Here is a 23,346-nt window from a genome sequence, read left to right on the forward strand (position 1 = left end):
GGTAGACCAGAAAGTGATACCAGCTAGTAAGCAAGCTACTCATGTCAGGAGAAGCTGCTAGAATTAGAATTCTTGTCCTAGTGGAGCAATGAGACTTCAGAACAGAGTACTCTTGTCCCTGCATTGTCAGTCTGGAAAAAGTAGATGATGTAAGTTGAACTTGAAAAATGCATAGTCTTGAGACAAAATAGTATGGAGCCAAGAGCTTTGGATCAGTCCCTGTACGCATGGTATATATGGTAAAAAACAAAGCATTCTAAGCTGTTAGGCTCTATAACTAAAGTATATTTTCTAGACATACACAATTTCATACTGACAGACTCTCTTCAAGCACTGCCAAGGAATCTGAACTGCACAGGAAAGGTAAACACCCTTCTGTAGAAAGACCTCCCAAACTAATTCTAAAAAAATTAAATTATTGTCATTTTTATGTGGTTAAACCATATGAAAGTGGTACAAAATAGCTTTTCTTATTTCTAAAATAAACATTCAAGAGTGTGGAAAAAGGTTTGCCTGGAAGTGTCTTACTTAACATCTGACACCTGCCTGCATAGAGGCGTTCATCAGTGCACAAGGGCTGGGTGGCAGCTGCGTATGCATACACAACAGAATGAGTAAAACACATGCTATATCAATAGTGGCTTCCTCTTGTCCTCTGTCAACCTGTCTTTCACTGGACCCTCTAGACTAAGAAGTCTACTCAGTGCCCATACATCTCCTCCCTTCCTTTCTGTTTTTGATCTGGAGCTGTATTTGTGGGAAATTTTCCTATTTCACAGATGTAAAAGGATTTCTTGAGGCTTCTTAAGCAGATTTGTCTTGGGTGAAGTAAGTATCCTCAGGACTTAAATACCATACAGACTGCAATCTTAAACACTGGACTACAGAGAGTTATTTTGGGTAGCATACTTTGCTGCAGTGAGGCTATAGAATTGAGGTGAGGACTCCCAGGTCACTTCCTGGCTTTATAATCAAACCGTTCCCAAAGAAACGGGCATAATATGTAAGAAATTTTTATTCAGCTAATTTTTATTCAGCTGTTACTCACAGTAAAATCATATTGATTCTTTGAAATGAAGCATGAGAGTTAAGACCTTCTAGGTGTTTAAACATGGATCTGTGCCTCTAGGAAGTGATCTCCCTACTGCTATGGTTCAGTTGTTAGAGAGTTGTGTTAGAGGGAATATTATAACTATACGTTCAGGATACACACATCTCAGAGGAAAACTGATATTTCTAACTAAGCTTTGAAAAAACAAAAAAAAAAAGCAAAGTACTTTTATATTAGTACTAGCAACAGAAAAATAATTCATGCTTAGCTGTTGTTCAATGCCAGCCTGAGAAAAGCTGTTCAGTATCACCAACATGACAAGGAAGCTAAACAGACAGGAAAGGTTTCAGCGGATTATTGTGCACAAGAGAGACTGAGGCGCTTTTCTTCAAAAAGCATCTTCCTTGCAAGTGAAGGGAATCATTAGAGAAATGCCTGAGCAGCCAACATATGCAAGCAGATCAAAGGCTCAATAAGAGTGCTCTGGGAGCTGGCAGGAGTGGCCTGCATTCAAGCTGTAGACTTGACAGTATCAGTTAATACTGCAGCTCATTATAGCTGAACATGGCAGGGAGCCAATATTTCTATAACAGAGCCAAATAGGGGAAAACAGAGGAGGAACTCACAAGTCAGAGAAGAACAGAGGGCAAATGGAGTACGCAACATCTCTACAAATGGCAACTTTGGTTGCTGGAGTAACCTTCTAACATGTTTCAAGCAATACATATAGGGTGCTCTCCATGATGGACTGTCTCACAAGCCAGCATCTTTTCTTAGGCCACATGGAAAATGTTGAAAAACAGCTGTTCCCCCCCCAAGAAGAAATCATCAAGCTTACAGACACCATAACACAAAGAAAGAAAAAGCTCAACAGGTAAAAAAGATGTGCAATGAACTAATTAATTGTAATCTGAAATACCATCTAAAATGAAGCATTTAAAAATGACATAGTTGAAAATGCATATAGATGACATTGAAAGAATACACAAGATGCCTGACTTCACAACCTGTAAGGTAACAATATTAATGAAAATTTGATTTTATCCCACAGAGTCACAAGACTCTCCTAAAATCTAAGGATGCCTTTGCTGAATGATCAGTGCAGGAAAGGAGCAAAGGAGGTATCACTGGAATGAATGGACAAAGAAAGCAAACTCATGAATGGAAGAGTGTTCAGATAACAGCAAGTGGGCTTAAGTAATTCTCCAGCAAGTTCAAGTTTTATGAGCAGTACTTCCACAAAACCAGCAGATAACATGATCTTCATCTGACCCAGCTGGCAGTATTACAGGGATACTATTTTCATTAGGATGAACTGTTCCTGAACTATTTCACCAGGGCAGAAGGTACAAATAGGCTGCCTCTCAAAATCAGACATACGAGGTTTCTCTCTATTTTTTTGGCAGGGAAAGAGGAGAACAATCAAAGTTGTGTGTATATATCTATATGGTACTTTAACTGAACTCAGGAAACTCCCAATGCCTGCTTGTGTTTGAGTTTCCTTCAATGCCCTTCTTGCAACATACTGTTAGTAAGACAGTGAAAGTTCCAAGGGTATATCCAGATCAAATATTTCCTTTTTATTTTCCCCTTTGAGATCTTGAAACTGTGACTGATAATCTATTTAGTAATAAATTCACTTTTTTTGCAATAAAAGATGTTTTTCCTCAAATTGACATGCCAATAAAAAAAGAAGTCATTCTCTGCAGAAGGACTCACTAAGTGCCTGCCATGACTTTCAGCTCACACTCATCAGAAACCAAGACACAAAAAACCTGTGGTAGGGCATGGTAAGATTATTTCAATACAAGAGTGTTCTAACTTGGGAAAACGGAAGATCTGTGTAGAGGAAAAATCATATGGGTATATAGGATTCTGAATCAAAAGTGTGATCTACCATTCTTTGAAGTAAGAAAAAAATAGAAGTTATTAAAATAAATGTTTACAATTGCACTTTAATATTTTATGAGCATACTAGTCTGAATGGAATACAAATTGAAATGGAGGAAGATGTTTATGAGTGAAATCTAGTGAAGGAACAATCATATGTAAAAAGCAATACAGCTGAGTAAGAAGTCTGAAATTTTGATCTAGAAGAGCTGGAGGAAGACTGTGAAGGACGACTCTACAGCTGCTCCATTGACCCTGGAAACTTGCAAGCTATTTTGTTTCACATTTAGATATGACACACATGGCTGAATAGGACAACTACCTATGGAGTCCTCTTGGTGGCTTCACTGTAAGAGATGTTGAGAAATACTGAGGAGCATCAGTTACTGCACTAGCACAGGTGATGCATCCAGTGAGAAAGGGGAAAGGTGGCTACATCCTGGATGATCTGCTAGCAATTAGAGAGGGTACAAAGGGGGAGATTATATTATAAGAAAGGAAAGATAAAGACAAATGGGTTTAGGTCACAGATTAATTACTTTTAAGTCCAGGGTGATGTTACAGTAATGCAGGGTAAGCATGCAGATAATGCAGGTACAGCATAACAGAGCTGCCTAGGGATAGCAGCTTGTTTAGACATCTGTACAGTCCCATATTTAGAAAAGTAAACCTGGGCAACAAACGGGATTATGTTTCTTTCACTGAGCCCATGACATCTGCTTAAGCCGGTTTTCAACGTAAAGACTTCAAATAAGGGTGAAACTACCCTGTCTGACAGCATACAGCATATTCCTTCCAATGTCTGATTCTCCAGCTCACTCCAGCACTGGTTCAAGATCCCAGGAGGCTCTGTGGGCTACATTTTAAGAGGCTGTAAAACACATTATCAATGCACTTCAGTTCAAATCAGACTTAAATACCTCTCATTGAAAAAAATAAAATAAAATTCATGAATCTGTGAGGGATTAAAAATCTTTCTGTGGCTCAAAGAGATAGTTACACCATCATTGCCTCATTAATGCTAATTCTAACTTACACCTCTGAGTAAAGGTGTAACAACAAAACAAGAACAGCTATCTCCTGCCTGTAAGTCTATACTGCAGTATCTGTAGACATAATGACTTGCAAATCTTCTAACCTTTCTCATGAACTAGACAGAGATGCTCTAATATTTCACTTGAGCGATGCGTGACACGTATGCATTGGCAACCTTCCAGACACAGAAGTCATCTTTAACAGATTAGAGAAAGCTCTGGCCTTCCACACATTGAATTCATTTCAGATTGTCACTGGAAGCATATCTTACACTAAGTCTGACCTATCACATCCCCAAAAGCACCAAAAAAATTCTAATTTTTTTTCTCCTTTATAGTTTGACTTCATCTGGGAAATTAAATAGAACAAAAGAGATGGACAATACTGAATTCACTAAATAAACATTAAAATAATAACAAGTAATTTATTGCAAACTCAAACAGATGCAGGGAAGAGGAAAAAAAAAGAAGAAAAGGAACACAAAAAGAAGGGCCTGGACTCCAGCCTAACTCAAGCTATCTTGACCCTTCAGTTAGGACCACTCAGATAGCTTCCTGTCTTTTCTTACCAACAACAGCGATTTGAAGGAGTAACAGGAGAGTGCTGGGGTGAAATTGTGTGCTATTCTTAGAACTGCCTGCTTTTTCTTCACTGTGGTGATGGCTTTTTTGTTTGCTTTTTTTTTTTTGGTTTGTTTTGGTTTGTTTTGGTTGGGTTTTTTTTTGGTTGTTTTTTTTTTTTTTTTGGGTGTGTGGGTTTGTTTTGTTTCATAGCATTCAGCTATTCTTTGTTGTACAGGAATAAAGTTCAGTCTTGAAAATATGCAAGAACAAAGCTGTAGAAATTGCCTGGAATTTCCTCCATTTTCAGCCATCTGGCTTTCATTGCTCTGCTTCTCCTCTACTCCTTCATACATGTTTACCAAGTCTTTTCAACATGCATAGACCAAGCTATTGAGAAGTTATAATTAATGACACAGTTACAACATTCTCTTTCACCCCTTTGGTAGAGTCTGCTGGCTCACCACCAGGTGCTCATGCTGTTGCTGTTACAAACAACAGCAATTATATCTGATTAAACGATGACTGCCTCTGTATTTGGGTTGTGGAGGCTGAGAAAAAGACATTTCGGAGGGGAGTAATTTTGTTGTTTACAAAAGTAAAGCCAACATTGAAACAGTTCTGCTTGTTTTTTTTGTTTTCTTTTTCCCTGATTGTTTCTGGAGCAATTTAGAATACAAACATAACAGTTAGCAAAACTGAGTGATCTGCCATTCCTTTTTTTGAACTTAGACAGACACTTCTAGACATCGAACAGCTTTTCTGCATCACCCCTGGGAAGACTGTGATTTGCTCAAGTACTGCTATGTAATCCTGGAAGAGATATTACTTGATTGACACAAATTAAGTAACTGAATGACTGACTCAAAATGTTTATAGTTTTCATTCCTCTTTTTTTTTTTTCTGGGGAAAGCATGCTGGGTCAAAACTTCAAAACACGCTTTATCCTTTTTATAGAAATATCAAACAAGGGCATTCCAAGTTAATGACACAAAATTTTACTCCATACCTACTGTGCTGAAAATCAGTTATTAGCTCCCAGCTTAGCAATCAGCTCAACAATGTTTCACTGTTTCTTAGTTTAGCACAAAATGGAAATTTCTGCAATACTGTTTTGCAGCACGAAAGGGAATGGACTCTTTTTCTGCTATTGTTCTTGAAGCAATAAGCAAAAAACTCTCAACAAAGTGTGAAACCACAGGAAACTCAGTTTCTTGGTATTTGTATATGAATGAAATCTTCCAATTTTTGTGTACAACTCTTCTTGGCTCTTCTTCTTTCTTCTGTAAGAACTTTAAGGATGAGCTTTTGCTGACTCCATACAGCTGCAAATATTTGAAGACAAATTGTCTTTCTTCAACGGGCTCAGGATAGTAATGCACTAAGATATTAAGCCAGAATTTCAATGGAAATTATAAAGCTCTCGCAGCTGCTATATAAGCACAATCGCCTTGCAGTGTTTTCTGTGGCTGCTATATAAGCACAATCGCCTTGCAGTGTTTTCATAAATCTGAAGCATTGCCAGTCTACTCTAGCTTTTACTGTATTTTCTTTCAGCAGAGACCAGACCAATCCAGAATTGAAGAGGACTATAATATCACAGACGAATTTCAAGATGAAGCACTAAGTGAATAATGAAGTCTTCTAGCCTATCTAAATTTATTTTCAGTAAGCAGTAAAAAGAGCAGCAACAGTGAAAATCCCTTTAGCAAGTGCCTCAAATGAATGATGAAATAAAACCAGAATGAAATAACTCTTCACTGACTACTTCAAGAGTATATGTCTTGAGGTGTATGCCTTCTGATCCTCCAGAAAGGCTGACTAGATTATTGGCTCAATGTGTTTGTTTATCTGTATTAAACCAGCTTAATTGTTTACCAGGAAAAGCTTACACAACTAACCCTTTGAGATGTGGTGGAGAAGACCACATGTAATCAACAGTGGCTGCAGCAGAAGCAACATTAAGCTTGGAAAGAACTATTATTCCCTATTCTTCCTCTTAATCTAAATGAAATCTTGAACTTAAATTCTAGGCATATACATTAAATTCTAACCAGGCCGGGCTGTTTGTGTTCAAGAAACATCACAGGAATAATTTCTCTAAATACACTAGGAAGAAATTCTCATTCTTTTGGGCAAGACTTTTCAGCTTTTTCTTCATGCTGTGGAGAACATTCTCATGTCTACTGTGACATTCATCACTGCCTCAGTTGCCTTTTCAGCAGACTGCCTCGTATACGCACCACAACTGTATGCTCCAACAGTAACTTACATATCAAGGACATTTTAGGAAAGTGTTTTTTTATTTTTAGCTTCTGTTAATGCACTTTAGCAGATGGAAAACAGAGAGAAGAGCCAACAATATAAGACCAGACAGCTCTCTCTATAAGCCACCAGTGAAAGCTCTGGGATGTATCAATGGTTCACAGATCGCATTTTGGAAACTTCTGTAACAAGGATCTAAGTTCACAGCTATGGTGTATTACAAGTTTTGGACTTGTCAGTCAAAAGCAATGCCTTCATCAGCATTCATAACAACAGGATTTTAGCTTAATTTCCATCGGATTCCTGGATCAAAGTTTCTTGAATTAGAATCCCAAAGCACCTTATGATTAAAACAGACAGAAAACCATAAAGCTCTTTCTTCCCCCCCCCGTATTGTCTTTGGAAGCCCTAAGAGTGTTATACTTAATGATTATAAAGCAATACTCTTCATAAAATAAATACTGTCAGTTTAATTGTATTTAATTCAGTGGCATTAGCAGATGTAGCACTTCGGAAGCTTGCAGGAAATAGGGAAGTTTTCATGTCAAAGCCTGCCTGGGAGACACAACAACTTTCCTTCTTGCCTCTCTTTCAATTAGCCAAGCTGCCCACTGTCTGCAGCCTTGAGTTTTAGGCATCCTTGTTCTGAAGAGAAGAACCATTTTGCAGAACACGTGCCGTTCTTCATTCTGTGCCGCTTAAATCTCTGCAGACAGGCAATTTCCTTCAAACTGAGGGTGCTGGAGGAAGAGGAGATGTATATACAAGGGAGGGAGCAGTATCTCCTTTTCTCACCTGCAGCCCTAGAGATGTCTCCCACCACCACCTTCATCCCCTTTCACCTCTGCTTCAACAGCCTGAGTCTCACCTACAACATGATTATCTTGTAATCCATTGAGTGAACTACATGCCCAAAGCTGTATTAAACTAGCTCCACCCTGGTAGCGAGGTTACCACCGTGGTATGGATTATCACACACACTAATTCAAAAAGTATTCACCCAGTTTCTCAGACTACTTTCGTAACACAACTCACATAAATACTGGTCTACATGGGTGTGCCTTATTTTTTCTTAACCATCAAATATCTATTTTCCATGTCAGAATCAAAGGGTGATCAATCTCCCACCATGCACTCTCAGATCCAGTGATGTTGCTACATATCAATCACAGCAAGATGCTCACCTATGACATTCTTTTCAAGCATTAATATAATATTTGTGTGTTATTGCCAGCACTACATACAATTTAAGAAAATCAGGGTTGCAATATCTTTGTAAGCAATTCTTGTGATGCTTTGGTGAAACGTGTCAGCCTATTTGGCTCTGCTTGACACAGACCCAAAATCTTGATCATTCAATCAAACCATTAATTCTCACTATCATTCACTATCATTCTTGGATGCTGAACGTGTTTGATGCCATACTTGATTTCTACTGTGAACCTTCTCTGTGTGCCCAAAATCTACTAATGCTCATAATGATACAACTTTGCATAGCCTGCTGTCATTTAATGCATAAATACACCTATCAATATATACTTTAATGAATATATACCACCTGGGCAGTGCTGAGTGTTTTAAATAACCCAGTTATAAATCAATGAATTTAAAATGTGCTGCACTAACTGGAGAGAGTAAAGGCACCTGTGTACGGATGGGAATAAAGACCATATGTATACAGTATAACCTGAAGTCTTGACAGGCCCAGGTCTATTTAAATAAACCATAGGAACCTCATGACAGCTATTTTCTGTCATAGAGAGTACAGATATAAATCTCTGGAGGCAAAGATCTGCTATTTTTAGGGTCAGGATTTTGAAAGCTGCCTAAGGTCAGGAAGGAAAAGGTTCTGGAAAATCTTGTGAGAGGGAAGGTTGAAGAAGTCTCCTTAAACTTGACAAGTCTATTCATAAACTGTCTGACTGCAGAACCTGAATAGCCAAGTGATCTGAAGTTTGCACTTTGGTTTTATCATCAATTTGCACAATGGCAGAGGTGTGGAGAGGCTGTAAGCCCCTGCAGTCTGACAAAAAGCATGTGAGAGGCAGTCTGTGACTCTAGAACGAAAAACCTTTGAGTCTGGGGTCACAACTTATTTAAAATTCCTTTCCTCATACTGCTAGTGTTGTTTGAATGGCTTTAGGCAACATACTGGACACAGATCTGCTGAGCTCAGACAACTGAGTCTGTGGTACTGCAACCTGGGGAGCCATCTCAGGCTCTCATTCTAGCATTTTACTCCAGGAATCATTTCAAGAAGGCCCAGATCCAATATCCAGATCCAAGCATCCCTGGCACCAATGTCTCAGATTCATGGGGAGCTTGAAGATCAGCTTCTCAGCTTCAGCAGTGATCACCTCTCTTTAAGTCTGGAAAAAACATGCATGCCCAAGGTATAAGAAGCCTACCTTGGGGGGCAGGGGTTCAGGCTACAGGCTTTCAGCAGCTGGGGAGGACGACGGCTGGTTATACACAGCGTCTCATCCGCAGTCTCCCTGGTTTGTTTGTTCAGGCAGGTCACCACTGCCTCCTGGACACCTGCACACAAAAACACATAGTCACAGCCAGCTCTATGTACCTGGAGAGGCAGCCACGGGCAGGAATGGGCCAGTGGCGCTGCACTGGGGCTGTGGCATGCAGGGAAGCACAGCCTCACACCCAGCGCTGCCAGCTCATGGTCTGCAGCCCTGCTGCAGAGAGGGAGGAAGCTGCTTCCCACATGTCAGTGAAGTGTTTGCTGTGCCCATCTAAGTGCTCTGCCTGGTGGTCTTTTAGGAGTATGGTATGAATGCCTACCAAAGGGGGATGTTTCACGGCACAGTGTACCTGACTGAGCGTGAAAAATCGCATCTCCTTTTCTCCCTTCTAATCTCTAACTCTTGCAATCGTCACACATTGCTTACTGCACTTTTTTGTATCCTGTTCCTCAGACAGCTGGGATATCACCTGATCAAAACATCATATGAGACTCTGGGCTTTTACTTATCCCTGCTGTCAGTCTCACCAGGTGTCTCAATTGCAGTGAAAAGTCCCTAGGTTCATTCACGCAAAATTGCCCAGTGTTTTCCAGTGGCTCATCCTCTCACTATGAATGACACTGTGACAAATAAACAGCAGTGAGGCTGATTATTTGTCTGTCACACAGGCTAAAGCATGAAGATGGCTTTGACTTTGGCATGCTGTATTTTAAAGCAACAGAATGATTGCAAAAGTAAAGTCAGACAAGGTCAGGCAAGTCAGCTGCTTTGTTACCCTTCTGCATCCATAGACCTGCAACTAAACTGAAGACACAAACCTGTAAGGTATTAAATTCAGCATCTTCTCCATTTCTCTCACACTGGTGGATTAGCAAATGCATATAGATATGATCTTAAAATTTTTTATCTTTTAAAGGTACTTGTAGAACCCATAATCTTGCCTGACAGTATGGGTATTGAAGAAAAAGGCTACTGCCTGAATTTAACCAGTGTGTGGCTGCTGGACTGTGTATTGACAGAAGTTTCTGGCTTTAGCACACTGAGCCAGTGGCTTGCTCCAGAAGAAAAAAGTGTGCTCCTAATCCCTTTCTTCAGCTTTTCGTTGAATCTTGCATTGAGCATGTCACAGCATGCTGATAACAACTGTATCTCTGGTTTTGACAGGTCAATGCATCAAACAGTTACAAGCTTTAAATGAAGGATGGATCCATGAATATTTAGAGAACATAAAAATTTCAATTATCCTTCAGAAGTCTCACAATACAAAGATACTTTAAAAAGTGCACGATCTTCAGGAAGTTTATTTGCCAAATTAACTGAATTCTAAACAGTATTTACTGCACAGTGTTAACAGAACAAAAAGCTGACTGCTTTAGAATTGCTTTCCCTGAAAAAAACAAATCAGGTCTAGATAGGAAATCACAGAATAAAAGGGTGTAAGGGTGAGATACGGATATAGGCAGTTTAAGTTCACTTTCAAAATGCCATCGAGATTTTATGTTTTTATATCTATCAGAATAGAATATATGCTATATGATGTTCGATGACAGCTCTGAGAAATGCAGTCACTAACTGCAGACTGAAATGACTAATTCCTTCTGGTTGCTACTTCTGGAAGGTGAAAGGTTACTTCTGCTTCTATCCAGTGTCTTCTCTTGAGACCCCAAACCCAATAAAATTAGTCTGAACAGTCTTGCACCTATGGCTACAAAAGTATCTGATTTAGCATCTGCTAATCTGGAAATTTTGGAGTTGACATCACACAGAAAGAAATCTTGGCTAATAATTTTGCTAGCAATTGAAAGAGATTAAATTTACGAAGCAAAACATCCCTGTCATAACACCTCTGTGAGTTATATTTGAAAAATACACAGTCAGTATATTCAAAGAAATTACTTAATTTCAGGATGATATTTGCAGAAGGTATTCAAGTTTCAGTATTCACAAAGTGTAACAAACGGTTACTCCTCACTAGTAGCCTCCATGTATGACAAATATTCCTGTTGTAAAGTCACTGTTCATCACCACTTACACTATACTAGTGCCGTATTTTTTATGTATGAAACAAAACAATAATGGCAGTGATCTGACAATCCTCTTTGACCTGCTCTAAACACAGACTGCTGTCATCAAGCTAAGAGGAATAGAAAATCTTTGTATGATTTTCTACTATATGTGGTTTTTAAGTTTGTAACTGATTGTAACTGGTGAATCTGTACAGATCACACTACTAGACATTCCTAAAGTGCTAAGTGGTTTCCAGTTCTACAGTATCTATTCTATATTTACCTATAGTAATCCTTTTCTTAAATAGCCTACAACTGTAATGTAAAAAGCTGGAGAAGTCCAGGTTCAATTTAAAAAATACTGCATTGTTTATATTTCTCAGAATTAGCTAAACAAAGTGATGGGACAAAAAGGGATACCTGAGAACTGTGCATTAATAGTCTACAACATGTGGAACCTGAGACCTTGATTAACTTTGAGAAACTGCAAGTGCCAAGGCTGCTAGTTTCAGACAATCACACCATTAGTGCGTTTTTACCATGTGTTTTCTTTTCCCCTGGGATCAGAGCTAATGGCACTTAGGAGTTAGGGAACCAGCTGAGCCCTCAGAATATCAATAATTTAATGCATCTGCTATGAGAGGAAAATTTGTTTCCACATGTTTATACTTGCACAGTAGAAATCAATCGATAAAACTTGAAATGACAAATGACTCTTAGCCTGTATCACCAGACCACTTTAACATTCAGCTTTTTTGCTTGAATGCATGAGTACCTTTTAAGTAATAAGCTTATGTAAAGAAACAGAAATATGTAATACATTGATCACTTGGTGGCAGCCTGAGCATAGACACTGAAAGTCCTGGGATAAAATATGCTGTGTACATGCTGGTTTTTTTTTTCCACAGTTTTCATCCATAGTTTTCCAAATATGGTTGTACTCAATGATTTTATGGTTGGACTTGATGATTCTACAGGTCTTTTCCAACTTAAATGATCCTATGAATGTAAACAGCATATCAAAGCAGCATATCCATGGGCGTTAACTGCAAAGCACATGCTTGAAGACAGAAATCGAATCCAGCACAGAAATTTTTCACACTTACCTCCTCCACAGGACTCTGAACACTCTGTAAAGCCCTCATACTCCCAATCATAGAGCTCATCAAACTCCTGCAAGCTGCCATACAGCAGCTCAGATTCCTCTGGGGTATATTCGGTGGCCTCTCCATTGCAGGGACCACTGTAACAGGCTCTCTGAGACACAGGCTTGGGACCCTCACACTCATCGATAGGTAAGTCAGCCACAGACTGAGAGAAAGAGAGGAGCACTTGACATTTCACAAGCCGCACTTGGCTGCCCACTCCACAGGTGACACTACAGGTGGACCAAGCCTCAGGAATAAACCTGTGGGAGAAAGAGAGCAAGGCAAGTTATGTCCAGAAATAGCCAGGCAAGCAAAAGCAGTATATTCCTGTCCAGGTCAAATTCTGTTCAATGAGAAATAAATGTTTCACCTCACCATAGGGCTATTAAATTATACACATAAAAGCCATACTGTTGAACAGCGGAAACATTCTCAAGTATCCATGTGGAGTGTCTCTTTAAATCCAGGAAGAAAGATGCATGCTTAGGGCACCTGCCATGATCCTAGAAGGTCTCAGTGCAAGGCATCCTGCAATCTCCCAATGTGCATCATGATTTGACTAGCTACTTTTTGCCAGTATTCAACATAGACCATCTTTGCCTTAGTTAATATCACAGTTATATCACTAGTAAGTATTGAGCATGCTGCTGTTACTAGCTAATGCAATATTATAGGGAAGATAATTTCAGTCATTGTTCCTGTATTGCAATAACCATTTAAACCTTAATTTGAAGTCATAACGAAGAAAAAAACCAGCATTTCTTTAGCTGACTTTTTTTTTCTTTTTTTTTTCTTTTTTTTTTTCCTTCCCCCTAGGACATCTTATTTCTCAATAAAAATGACAGTGTTCCATTTCTATTCTGGATTTCTCCGGCTATTACTCTTTTCTCAGCGGTTAGGAACTCTTACATGCTCCAAAGTTTTGCCTCTGAAAGTCCACGCATACTTCAATTAAAGCACCGTGCAGTAATCATTACAATATGCAACCCACCTACATACCCACCACCATGTGTGTGCACCAGGACCCCAAACTGGAACAGCATAGTCTCCTAGAGCAGAGAGCGTGCATCACTCTACCCACTTTTTGTGGGTGTTAGTAACATCTTGCTGTAAACCTGATATGCACCACTATAGCACCATAAACAGGAAGTAATAGAAAGAGATGGACTGCATATACTATTGGAACATTTCAAAATGTTTATAATGCCACTACAAAGACTGCAAAAATCCTTTCTGGAGCAAAGCCCTTGAGACACTAATGATACAAAGTAACGCCATTTCCCCATTCTGTGACAATTTACCTAAAAAGATTGGTCAAAGATGATACCCTTCATTTTGAAAGGATTATACTCTTTAATAGTATAGGTGGGCTATTCATCTTGTTTCTCTAAGGACGCGCAACTGCTACAATACTATTTTGAAGTGGGAAATCTCTTGTTACAGACTAAGCAGTCTATATCAGCCACTGTGACTTAAATATTTTGATTACTTTAAATGTATAGCTTCTTGAATTGACAAACTTAGAGATAGAAAAAAGGCACTGGTCTTCATCAGAAGCTGTCTTATATTTTTTAACATTATGAATTGTTTTGTATCTGTGCTTTGCTGCAGAGCTGCCATATTCCAAACCAAGAGGGGTGATACTTTGCCAGGTATTAAAATTGCTTATTTAGAAATCCAGAAATACTTTGTATACTCAGAATATTTACACATGATGTATATCACATATACAAACATAGGAACAAAAGAAAGAAGAAAGAAAAGGGAAGTAGGAACATTATTAATGCAGACTGTACCCTTTTTGAAATGAGGCTTGATCCATAAATGCCATATATTATTTTACCCTAGTCAGCAACTAGTCATAATGAAAACACTGCAATACCTTCAGGAAATTATGTTTTATTCAGATTTCTAGGCCTAGTTTCTATATTTTAAGTGATAAATTGGAAAATGTATTTTAATTCTAATATAACTGTTTGCTGCTGAAGAGGGAATTGATAGAATCAGAAGAATTGCAAGCAGAAAAGAAGGGGGTAAAACCCTGCAAATTAATTCTCTATGTAGGACTTGTCATTACATACTGAACATTTATGTAATGTGAATGTATAATACCAATAGTTCTAAACTTTCTACCATCCTAACCCCAGGAAGTTGCATATGCTCTCAAATACATTTGTGGGGTCATTAATAATTGTTGCTGAATGGTGAGCACAAAACACAAAAAGTATGTGAATAAAAAGCAGTTAGTTCAATGGGTTTAAGGTTATTTGTTCTGCACATAGTGTACTATTCACTGCACAGCATTGTGCTTTTTTGTAAACAAACATCTCAGTCTTCTTTGAGAACGGAAGTAGTGGAACAGATTCACTGGGAAGTAATTTCTTTTTTAGAAAACAGGAAATGATGGAGGTGTTTCAGTTGTTATTGCATGTTGTTTAATTAATTCCCACTGTAATAATAGCCCCCATAATAATGACCTTACCAAGACAAAGGTAATAACTAGTTCTAGCAATGTGGCAGTAGTAGCTGTCAGCAGAACCCAATTGTGCTAACAGCTGTGAAAATTAAAAATAAAAATGTGCCTCTTGCCTCAAAGAGATTGCACTGAGTATTTCATAGCTCTTAGCATACTTGTCAGTGATTAGCATGTTGCCATTGCATCAAAGATCATCGTTTATTCCTCTGCACAGCAGATATAATGATTCTTCCCCAAAGGAAAAAACCAGCAGTGTGTCTTCTGGTAGTTCTGATGAATATTTGCTCCTATTTTAGAGAGATCACTACAAGGTGGAGAAGTGAAAGCTGGAATGAGGATTATGACCCTTCTTTCTTACAACTGACTTTAACCATGTTTGCTGTTGCTCAACTGCTGGAGTGCCAACTATGTTACAGCATAGTTGTAACATATATACTTGTTTCTTGGCCTGTGGGCACTTTCACAGTGATGGATCAGCAATCTTTTCGCATATATGAACATCCTGTCAAAATAGTGAGCTCTGAATTTGAAAAAGGCATTGTAGTTTTCAGTGGGTTTTGTTAGCTGCCAAAGTTTCACAATTTGCCCAAGATTCTGTTCAGCTGAAGGGGCTATTGTTGCATCATTTGTCATGTGCACATTAGCATATGCTGGGCTGCAAAATGTGATCTAGGAACAGAAGAAAAGAAATGTAATGCTACTGACATTGACGAATTTCTGCAGGAGTTATTCAGGTGTGGTACTTTTGCTTTTAAATGCATTGTTTGGTAAATCCATGGTTCAGACAAACACTGAAGTTTTGAGAACTGCACACACCAATAAGACTGAGTGTTCAAAGGCACAGGCATCCACCTATTAAGGCATCTAAAATCAGATACTGCTGGTGAAATAAAATGCTCAGTGGTTTATTCAAAGGCTTAGAAATTTTCTATGATAGAACCTAGAATTGAGCTCAGACTTGCAGACTGCTTGCCTCCAGCTGAAGTGCAACCAGTCCTCTTTCTCCAGGAGAGGCCACCTTTCCACAGGTCATAAGGTATGGATAATATCACAGGATGCTCATACACAGCACTGGATAGCTGCTGGTATCATTGTTCAGAGAAGTGAAACACGTCATGACCACTCATCAATAAAATCTCAAGACTCCAACTACAAAGTAAAGGCATCAGCACCAGCTGCATAGATGCAGTTCCAGTCTGAGTGATTACAATCTGTCCCTCTATAGCTTCTTTTCAGTTTAGTGTGAATGTGATCTTTTCTTTCAGGTTTGTGTCACACCATTCTATACTGTTGCTGCTCTCCATAAATTCACCGCTGCCTTTCTCCCCAGGGTAAGATAACTGCTTCTGCCCTGTATACATTACATATAAATCTTGAGTAGAGGTGATTGTCTAAAGAGGTTCCTTGAATCAACAGATAAAAACTGTTACCTAATGTTAGGCTGCTGCATTGCTGATCTTTGACTGACTGCATACATAGTTCAATTTTTTTTTGCCATTAGACCTTAATATGGAGAAGTTTCCCTAAACTTCCTTCTTCCTCTTCATTGCATGACACTGGAGAGGACAAGCAACAAGTGAATAGTATCTGTATGTGTCCTTAATTAGTTTTGCAATCCAATAATTATAACATGCTTTAGTTTTAAAGTAAAATATCTGTAGGAAGTTTTAGGATTACTTATTAACCTGTGAAGCAAATACAAACATGGTGATAGAAACTATTTAACAGGGAAAACCAGAATAAATAGCTTATGTGTCTTTGGAAACCTTAATACCTGCTGAAAAGTAAGAAAGAGATACTGGGTGACTCTGCCACACTGCCCCCTCTGTCCATACCTAGTTCCCTGAGGGCTTTGTCCCCGCACTGATGCAGGAATTTCCTTTTGTTTTTTTACTGAACTGGCCCTATCACTATGATGGTGCCATCTGGCATCCAGATATTATTGTTTGCCCTTTTCCCTACTCCTTCTTCTTATGGCTAGCACCAGGTTTATTTATGACAGCATGCTAAAAGCTGGGTATGGTGTTAACATACAAAAGCATTTTTCAAGAGTTAGAGACAGAAATCTTTTAAACTACCCTCTACCACCCAATCTCATTATATATAGGAAAACTCCTCCTTTTTAAATCATGACTGCTGCTCTTTCTGACTCTGGCTGTCATGCTGTGCTGGTGTAATGAGCTCCAGTCAGAGTCAGATAAAAAGATACTGTTGGCTTTTCCTTCTACTTCTAGGGCCTGTTGAATGCTAACTTCAGAGTTGAACAGCAATAGGAGAGCAATCTATACAACACAGGACAGCAAGGACTTCTTACCCTAAACCTTTGTCCACACAAAGATTTAGAGTATTTCATAGTAGTTATGTTCCAATTAATATTTAACTGATCATGTCTAGGAGTGCAGCAGTTCAGAAAACTCAAACTATTCCCTCTAGCCTTCAAGTAGCTGGACTGGTTATAATTAATTCTTTGGGCAGCAGAACTGGTGAAGACTGATTAAACATGGGTCTATGTTTGAAGGCTAAGTGTCCAAATGGATTCTCTGGTATCTCTTAGAAATCTTAAAGGTTTCTAAAGGACCAAACTCTTTTAGAAACGTTTCCTTCAACTGGGGAATTGTAGGGTGTCAGTTTTCTACCTAGTCATTTAGTTCAGTGAAACATTTGGAAAATACTTCCACAGAATTTCCTGGTGAATATCAGTGAAATTTGACAGAGAGGTAAAATATTCTGGGATAACTTTATACTTCTGTCAAATTCAGTTAATTGGAATAAAATCAGACATAACTAAGAGAAGAGGAAGGCAACAGACAGATAGACATATACAGTCAGAATTGAACTGTAAGACTTGCTTCCTTTAGAAATTCCTGAAGAAATAAATAATGGAAGGCAGTACATGCAGATGGAATAAAAATGAGGCATCTGCTGCTGTAGCAGCACACATTAGAAAACGATCACAAACTACAGGTAGAAGGACAGTAAGTGTAACTTTGTAACTCATAGCATGCAATTTCATAACAGAAATTGTGTTCAACAGAAACTCATAGAAGTCACAAGACAACAATGCAGGGATTCACAAATGTGAGGACCTGATAGAAGCAAATTTTTAAGACTTACGATGGTTCTTCAGACACCACTGCTCCTTCCTCCAGTTCTTGAGCCTGCTTATACCACGGCAACTTTGCTTCCACAGGAAGTTTCTCTATGGAACAAGCACAAGCATGTGAAAGCTGGAACCATGCAGTAATGCTGCTATATATGCCAGCCTCCCCTCTCTCTGTGATTCATATGTGCATGATTTCATCCACATGGAGGCTGAACATAAAGAAGAAAGAGAAAAGAGAGCAGGAGGGAGAGAAAGAGCTTAGTCTTTGTCACCTGGAGTATAATGCCTACAAGGTTATATGATCACATGGTTTACTGTTGCAGCTAGAAGGGCTTATTTAGTCAGAAAGGCAAATTATATCACTTTTCAGACTATGCAACTGAGCTGTAAAAGTAGTTACTTTGGAAAGTATTTTTTTGTAGGGAGTCTTCCAAGTGTAACAGGCCTCCACTGACCCTGCAAAGGCAAAATGTATAAAATCCCTGTGTTTACCCTTAAATTTTAGAACTTCAGAAGACACATTAAGCTTGTTTTTGATAGATTACGAAAGGAAGAAAACCCTGATTTGATGAGTGATACCACAGAACAGAGAAACTGTAATAAAATGGCCCAGCTATGCTTTTCAACTTTATCAGTTCATCAGCTATGTGGATTTAAAAGAATGAGCTTGATACTTTTTCTGTCATTTCTGATGGAAAACAGTAGAGCTGCTTTTCTTCCCCTCCAGGATGTGCATGCAGCATAATGAGCTGCTCTGCTTTGGGGAGTGCAGGGCCATGCTGCTACACAAGCCAAACTCTCATGCGGTGTCAAAGTACGGTATTTGAGCTGAAGGCAGTGGAGCTGTTTTAGCTCTACAGGGGTATAAACCGAGAGCAAATTTGGCACTATAATCTGAGAAGGAGCTCTGCATTTCAACAAAATGTTCTGGGCTAGAATCAGGGGAAAAAACACAAATAAAAGGGGATGAGACTCAGACCACTGAGGAGAACCAGGGCCAGATCTATTTGCCACTCACAAATCACCTAAGCCTTTCGGGTTTATGTAATCCATGGATTTGTACTCGACAACAGGAGCAGATTAATGCTGTTCACAATAGTTTGGAAGTTTCTATGACTGTTGTGCGCAACAGTAAACATTTCACATATGGACACAAAATTTCCCATCTGTCAGTTGTATCGTAGAAGAACAACAGCTTACAACTTGGTTTCACAGCTACTGCAACTTTAGTGAAGCAAATTTTCTTGGAGAAAGTTATTAACTGAGGAAAAAAGGGACAGTAATAGAATTACTATGTGTCTCTCTCGGAAATAGCTTGCCAAGCTCTTACTTTGACATATTTGTTAGTGCCATTTAAAGATGATTATTTGCCAGCATAGCTCTTAGTTTATTCTATATTTTGCTGCATTTGTTATCCAAAATATATAGAAGATATTTCTATTTATATGGTCTGCAGCTTGTTTTATAGGTTTTGGAAAGCCAGATCTGTGCGTTTTTGCTTGGATTTTTAAATCTTGGAAGGTGGACTGAGTGAGCAGGTTGGACAGCAAAATACAGTGCAAACATACCCATCACTCCCCAGAGGACCTGTGTCTGGGTTTCACTGCTTTGGTGGCTGGCAGACACAGTAAATTCTCATGGTCTGGATAAACTAAAATCTTGAAACTTGGCAAGGGTGCCAAAGAGAAATTAAAATTCCAAATTTCACTGTTCTATCTTGGATCAGCTCAAGGTCACAGATCACTCTTATTTCACAAGGCTTCATTATAACTGTTCTTAATATGTATCAGGATAGCAATTCATTTTTAAAAAGGAATTTATTTCTTCTTATTATGGGGTTTAAGTCTCTAGTTTAGGGAAATTAAGCTTATCTTTGTTGCTGTATCCCAGGAGTTTTTATAACTTAGTCAGCATATAGACACAGAGGTTCTATCAATAGAACTGTACACATGCACAAACATATTCATGAAACAGTCAAAAACCTGTGTCTTATGCACCTGGCCACTGCCCATTAGTCCAATCCAGTCTCCAGGACTTCTACTAACTTTCCATAAGAACCTCCAAACAGCTGCAGATGTATTTTCTCCTTCTCAATAAAATACGGGGGATTTACCCCAGTGGTATCCTCTGAGGCCCAAGTCAAAAAACATTTCAATACAAATTGTGAGTACTCCTTGCAATAAGATGACGTCTAGCAGTCTGTCAAATTTTGCAGCCTTGCTAGTAGGAGGAACTTCATGTTGGGACATACAATGCCTGTTTCTGATTTGTTTCAAGCTCAAAGTTAAGAACAGGTACTTTAAAATGATAGTTACATTTATCTACCATAAATGTTACTCATGTATTTGATTCCTTTTAAAATACAGGGTAAATTTAGCCCAGACACTGCCAGTGAGGTCAAACCTGCTTACACTCTGGTCAAATTTACATTTATATTTCTTGGTCTGCTGGCCCACAGATTACCAGGGAAAAATCTAGAGCCTACAAGAAAGAGGAAAGTGCCAACATTCACTCCAAGCTGCTAGCAGGCAAACTGGAATAGGAATGGCAGGCCAAAAAGGTGCACGTTCACAACTTAGTGCAGGTGGAAACATCGCTACTAGCAACGAAAAAAGCCCCAACTGCTCAACATGGAGGAGCTCTGAAAAATTTGTGAGAATGTATTTGCCTCATTACCTTTGGGTTTGTAACAAGGAGTGGGTACAATGCATTCTTCTTTTATGTGTGGCTTTGTTTTAGGAGTACAACCTCCTGTATGCATCCCCCTGTGATCAATGCAAAGGACTACACGGTATCGAAGGCCTTGTCCACAGGTCACAGTGCACTGGTGTAAAAAAAAGGAAAAACAAAAGGTGTGTATGATAACTCACAGGAGTGATAAATAAAAGGGAATATGCATATAGAAGTACGTGTATATGAGAGACCAAAACATGAGGCAGAAACACCCAACCTTGAATATAAACCGTTCATGATATTTGGTAATGATGGATCGAGTGCGAAATTGTCAGAAAGTTTTGCCTTCTTGCTCTTCACATTAACTTGGTTTGGACATTTTGCTGCTGGAGTTCTCTTTCACTGTCACTCTTGCAGCATTGGTACTTGGCTTGTGGCCATCTGTCCCATATTGGATATGCTCAGTAACTCCCTGTCAGTTTCATCTGGAACCACTTTGCTTTGCTTGGACAAAATACTCAGGCTTATGGGTTAACAGGGGAGACACCTCTCTATTTTGCAACATGGCACCAAACAGAATGGAAAACTGGGTTTTCTTCTCTCCCCCCCCCCCCCCCCCAATCTCTCCTATACGTTTTGTTTCAGAAGTGATCTCCTGTACAGGATTCAAAACTACGAACCAGTGAGGAGGGCTATAGATACTACCAATATTACTTGCCCTTAGTGGCTTTTATCTGGAAATTACTAAACACATTGCAATCAGTCAAAAAACCCTCCCCTGTGGGTGAGCTAATTTAGCTTTTAAAACCCATTTTATTTGCTGAGAAACTGTGGTGGTAAGAAATGACATAGAAGATTACGTCTTTATGTACAAAATCAAAGTACTTTTCTACTTTCATAGACAGACATCTCAAAGGCATTTACTTTTGTGCAAAAGGAAAGATGAGTTAGGAACACACAACTACAAGCATCAAACAGCAGAGCCATTTATGTCTTTATGTATTTATAGACGTTTCTCAGCAATTCATGATACTCAATTTATGGCTGAAAAGCTGTAATAAAGATACACCATTGCATGCTTACTGATTTTGTTTTGTGCATGTCATTTATGTTCCCAGATTGTTATTAGTAGAAAGTCACTAATTAACATTACAGATCTGTTTTCTTTTTGCATCATTCTCCTTAATCATGTTAATCTTACTACTATATTATTCCTGAGTATTTACTTTGCAGTTAGACAAATTACCTAATTTAAACAGAGGTTACGGTAATAAGGAATGAAAGTAGTGAATATTCATACTTCCACAGGTTCAGTAAACTGTAAGTTAAGACATATTCCTACTGTGTTGAATATAAAACCAACAAAGCTAACTTGATTACCGGAGACCATTCCTGAGCAAGCCATTTTGGGCAATCAAATATATTGCAAGGCTGGACAACAGGCATCTTTGGAGTGTACATGCATTTCCATTCTTCCACAGGGCTGATATGTCCCTGAATGTCTTCTTCCACACATGAGACACTGCGGCTTTGAATGCCCCCACCACAGGATGAGGAACAGGCAGTCCAGGGTGTACTTTCCCATCTGGGAAAAACAAAGAGGCATCAGGAAAAGGAATACCTGCTACCTCCACCCCCACCCACACGCCACAAATGCATAAACTGCTGTCTGCAGGAGGGATTTTTTTTCTGATTAATGTCAGTAAAATTTAATCATATATGTATTTTCATAAGTGGCCATAACAGCAAAACACTCTCATGCTGCTTTTTTTAAGTCACAAATTAGTAATACGGAATCTCTCTCCAGCTAGCCCAGTGACTATGTCCACAGAAATTCTAAATACTTTAAACTTCATTCTTTCTTTATTTTCTTTAATCATATCTTCACAATTTGTCATTTTCTGAGGAGTCTTTGACATGAGTCACTGGAAACTCAGTGTGCTGTGAAGTTGATGCTCTTTTTGTATAAAGGGAAACAGCAGTGTTTCTTTCCAGGGAAACAACTGAGATAGTTGAGGAAAAAAAAAAGATTGGAGGAAATTACCAAAAAAAAAAGACATGACTATACTGATGGGATGCTTGGCCTCCAAACAATAAACTACATGGACCTTGTTTCCTTACAGTTGAGGCAGTGAGGGGGACTGAGAAACCATCTTTTCTTTACAAATGCCATTTGAGATTGTAATGACAAACCCACACAACAATGTGCATTTTCTGAGAGGTATGCATACTTATGAGAATAATCCTTTTTTACAGTGATGCATATACAATAATGTATGTATTGTTCTACAAGTGTACATGTCTGTCCACATAAAGTAGTCTGGTATTTCTTCTCTTATATTCAAGCCATTGACACAGAGAGGATCTGGGACCATTGTAATCCTGTGCATGCTTGATGGTCTGATAGTATAAAAATGCATGTTCTGTATTCCTAAAAATATTCCACAAAATCTTTTTTGTAGTTTTTGTTGTTGGTAGAGGTGTTTTTTTTTGTTTTTTTTTTTTGTTGTTGTGTGTTTTTTTTTTGTTGTTGTTTCCCCCCCTCCCAAACAAATGTCCTTTCATAACTCCATTAGAAATAATGGTTGAAACAATTATTTTGCTCATAAGATGGTTCTGGTTTTTTTTTGTTTTTTTTTTTGTTGTTTTTTTTTTTTTGTTT

General features: G+C 38.7%; 1 protein-coding gene across 3 annotated transcripts in view; it reads right to left on the minus strand.

The window, feature by feature from the left end:
* ADAMTSL1 (ADAMTS like 1) overlaps positions 1-23,346 on the minus strand; it is a 400,708-nt gene that overhangs the window by 61,757 nt on the left and 315,605 nt on the right. For all 3 annotated transcript variants that reach the window (XM_062608991.1, XM_062608990.1, XM_062608992.1), the window contains 5 exons: positions 22,065-22,269; positions 20,688-20,835; positions 18,023-18,107; positions 12,391-12,692; positions 9,210-9,339 (listed from right to left, as the gene is read on the minus strand). In XM_062608991.1, the coding sequence (XP_062464975.1) occupies positions 9,210-9,339; positions 12,391-12,692; positions 18,023-18,107; positions 20,688-20,835; positions 22,065-22,269 (870 nt within the window). The remainder of the gene's footprint in view (positions 1-9,209; positions 9,340-12,390; positions 12,693-18,022; positions 18,108-20,687; positions 20,836-22,064; positions 22,270-23,346) is intronic.

This window comes from Pezoporus occidentalis, unplaced genomic scaffold (genome assembly GCF_034315485.1).
Source record: "Pezoporus occidentalis ecotype Australia unplaced genomic scaffold, CSIRO_AGI_Poc_V1 ctg133, whole genome shotgun sequence".
NCBI classification, from domain to species: Eukaryota; Metazoa; Chordata; class Aves; order Psittaciformes; family Psittacidae; genus Pezoporus; species Pezoporus occidentalis.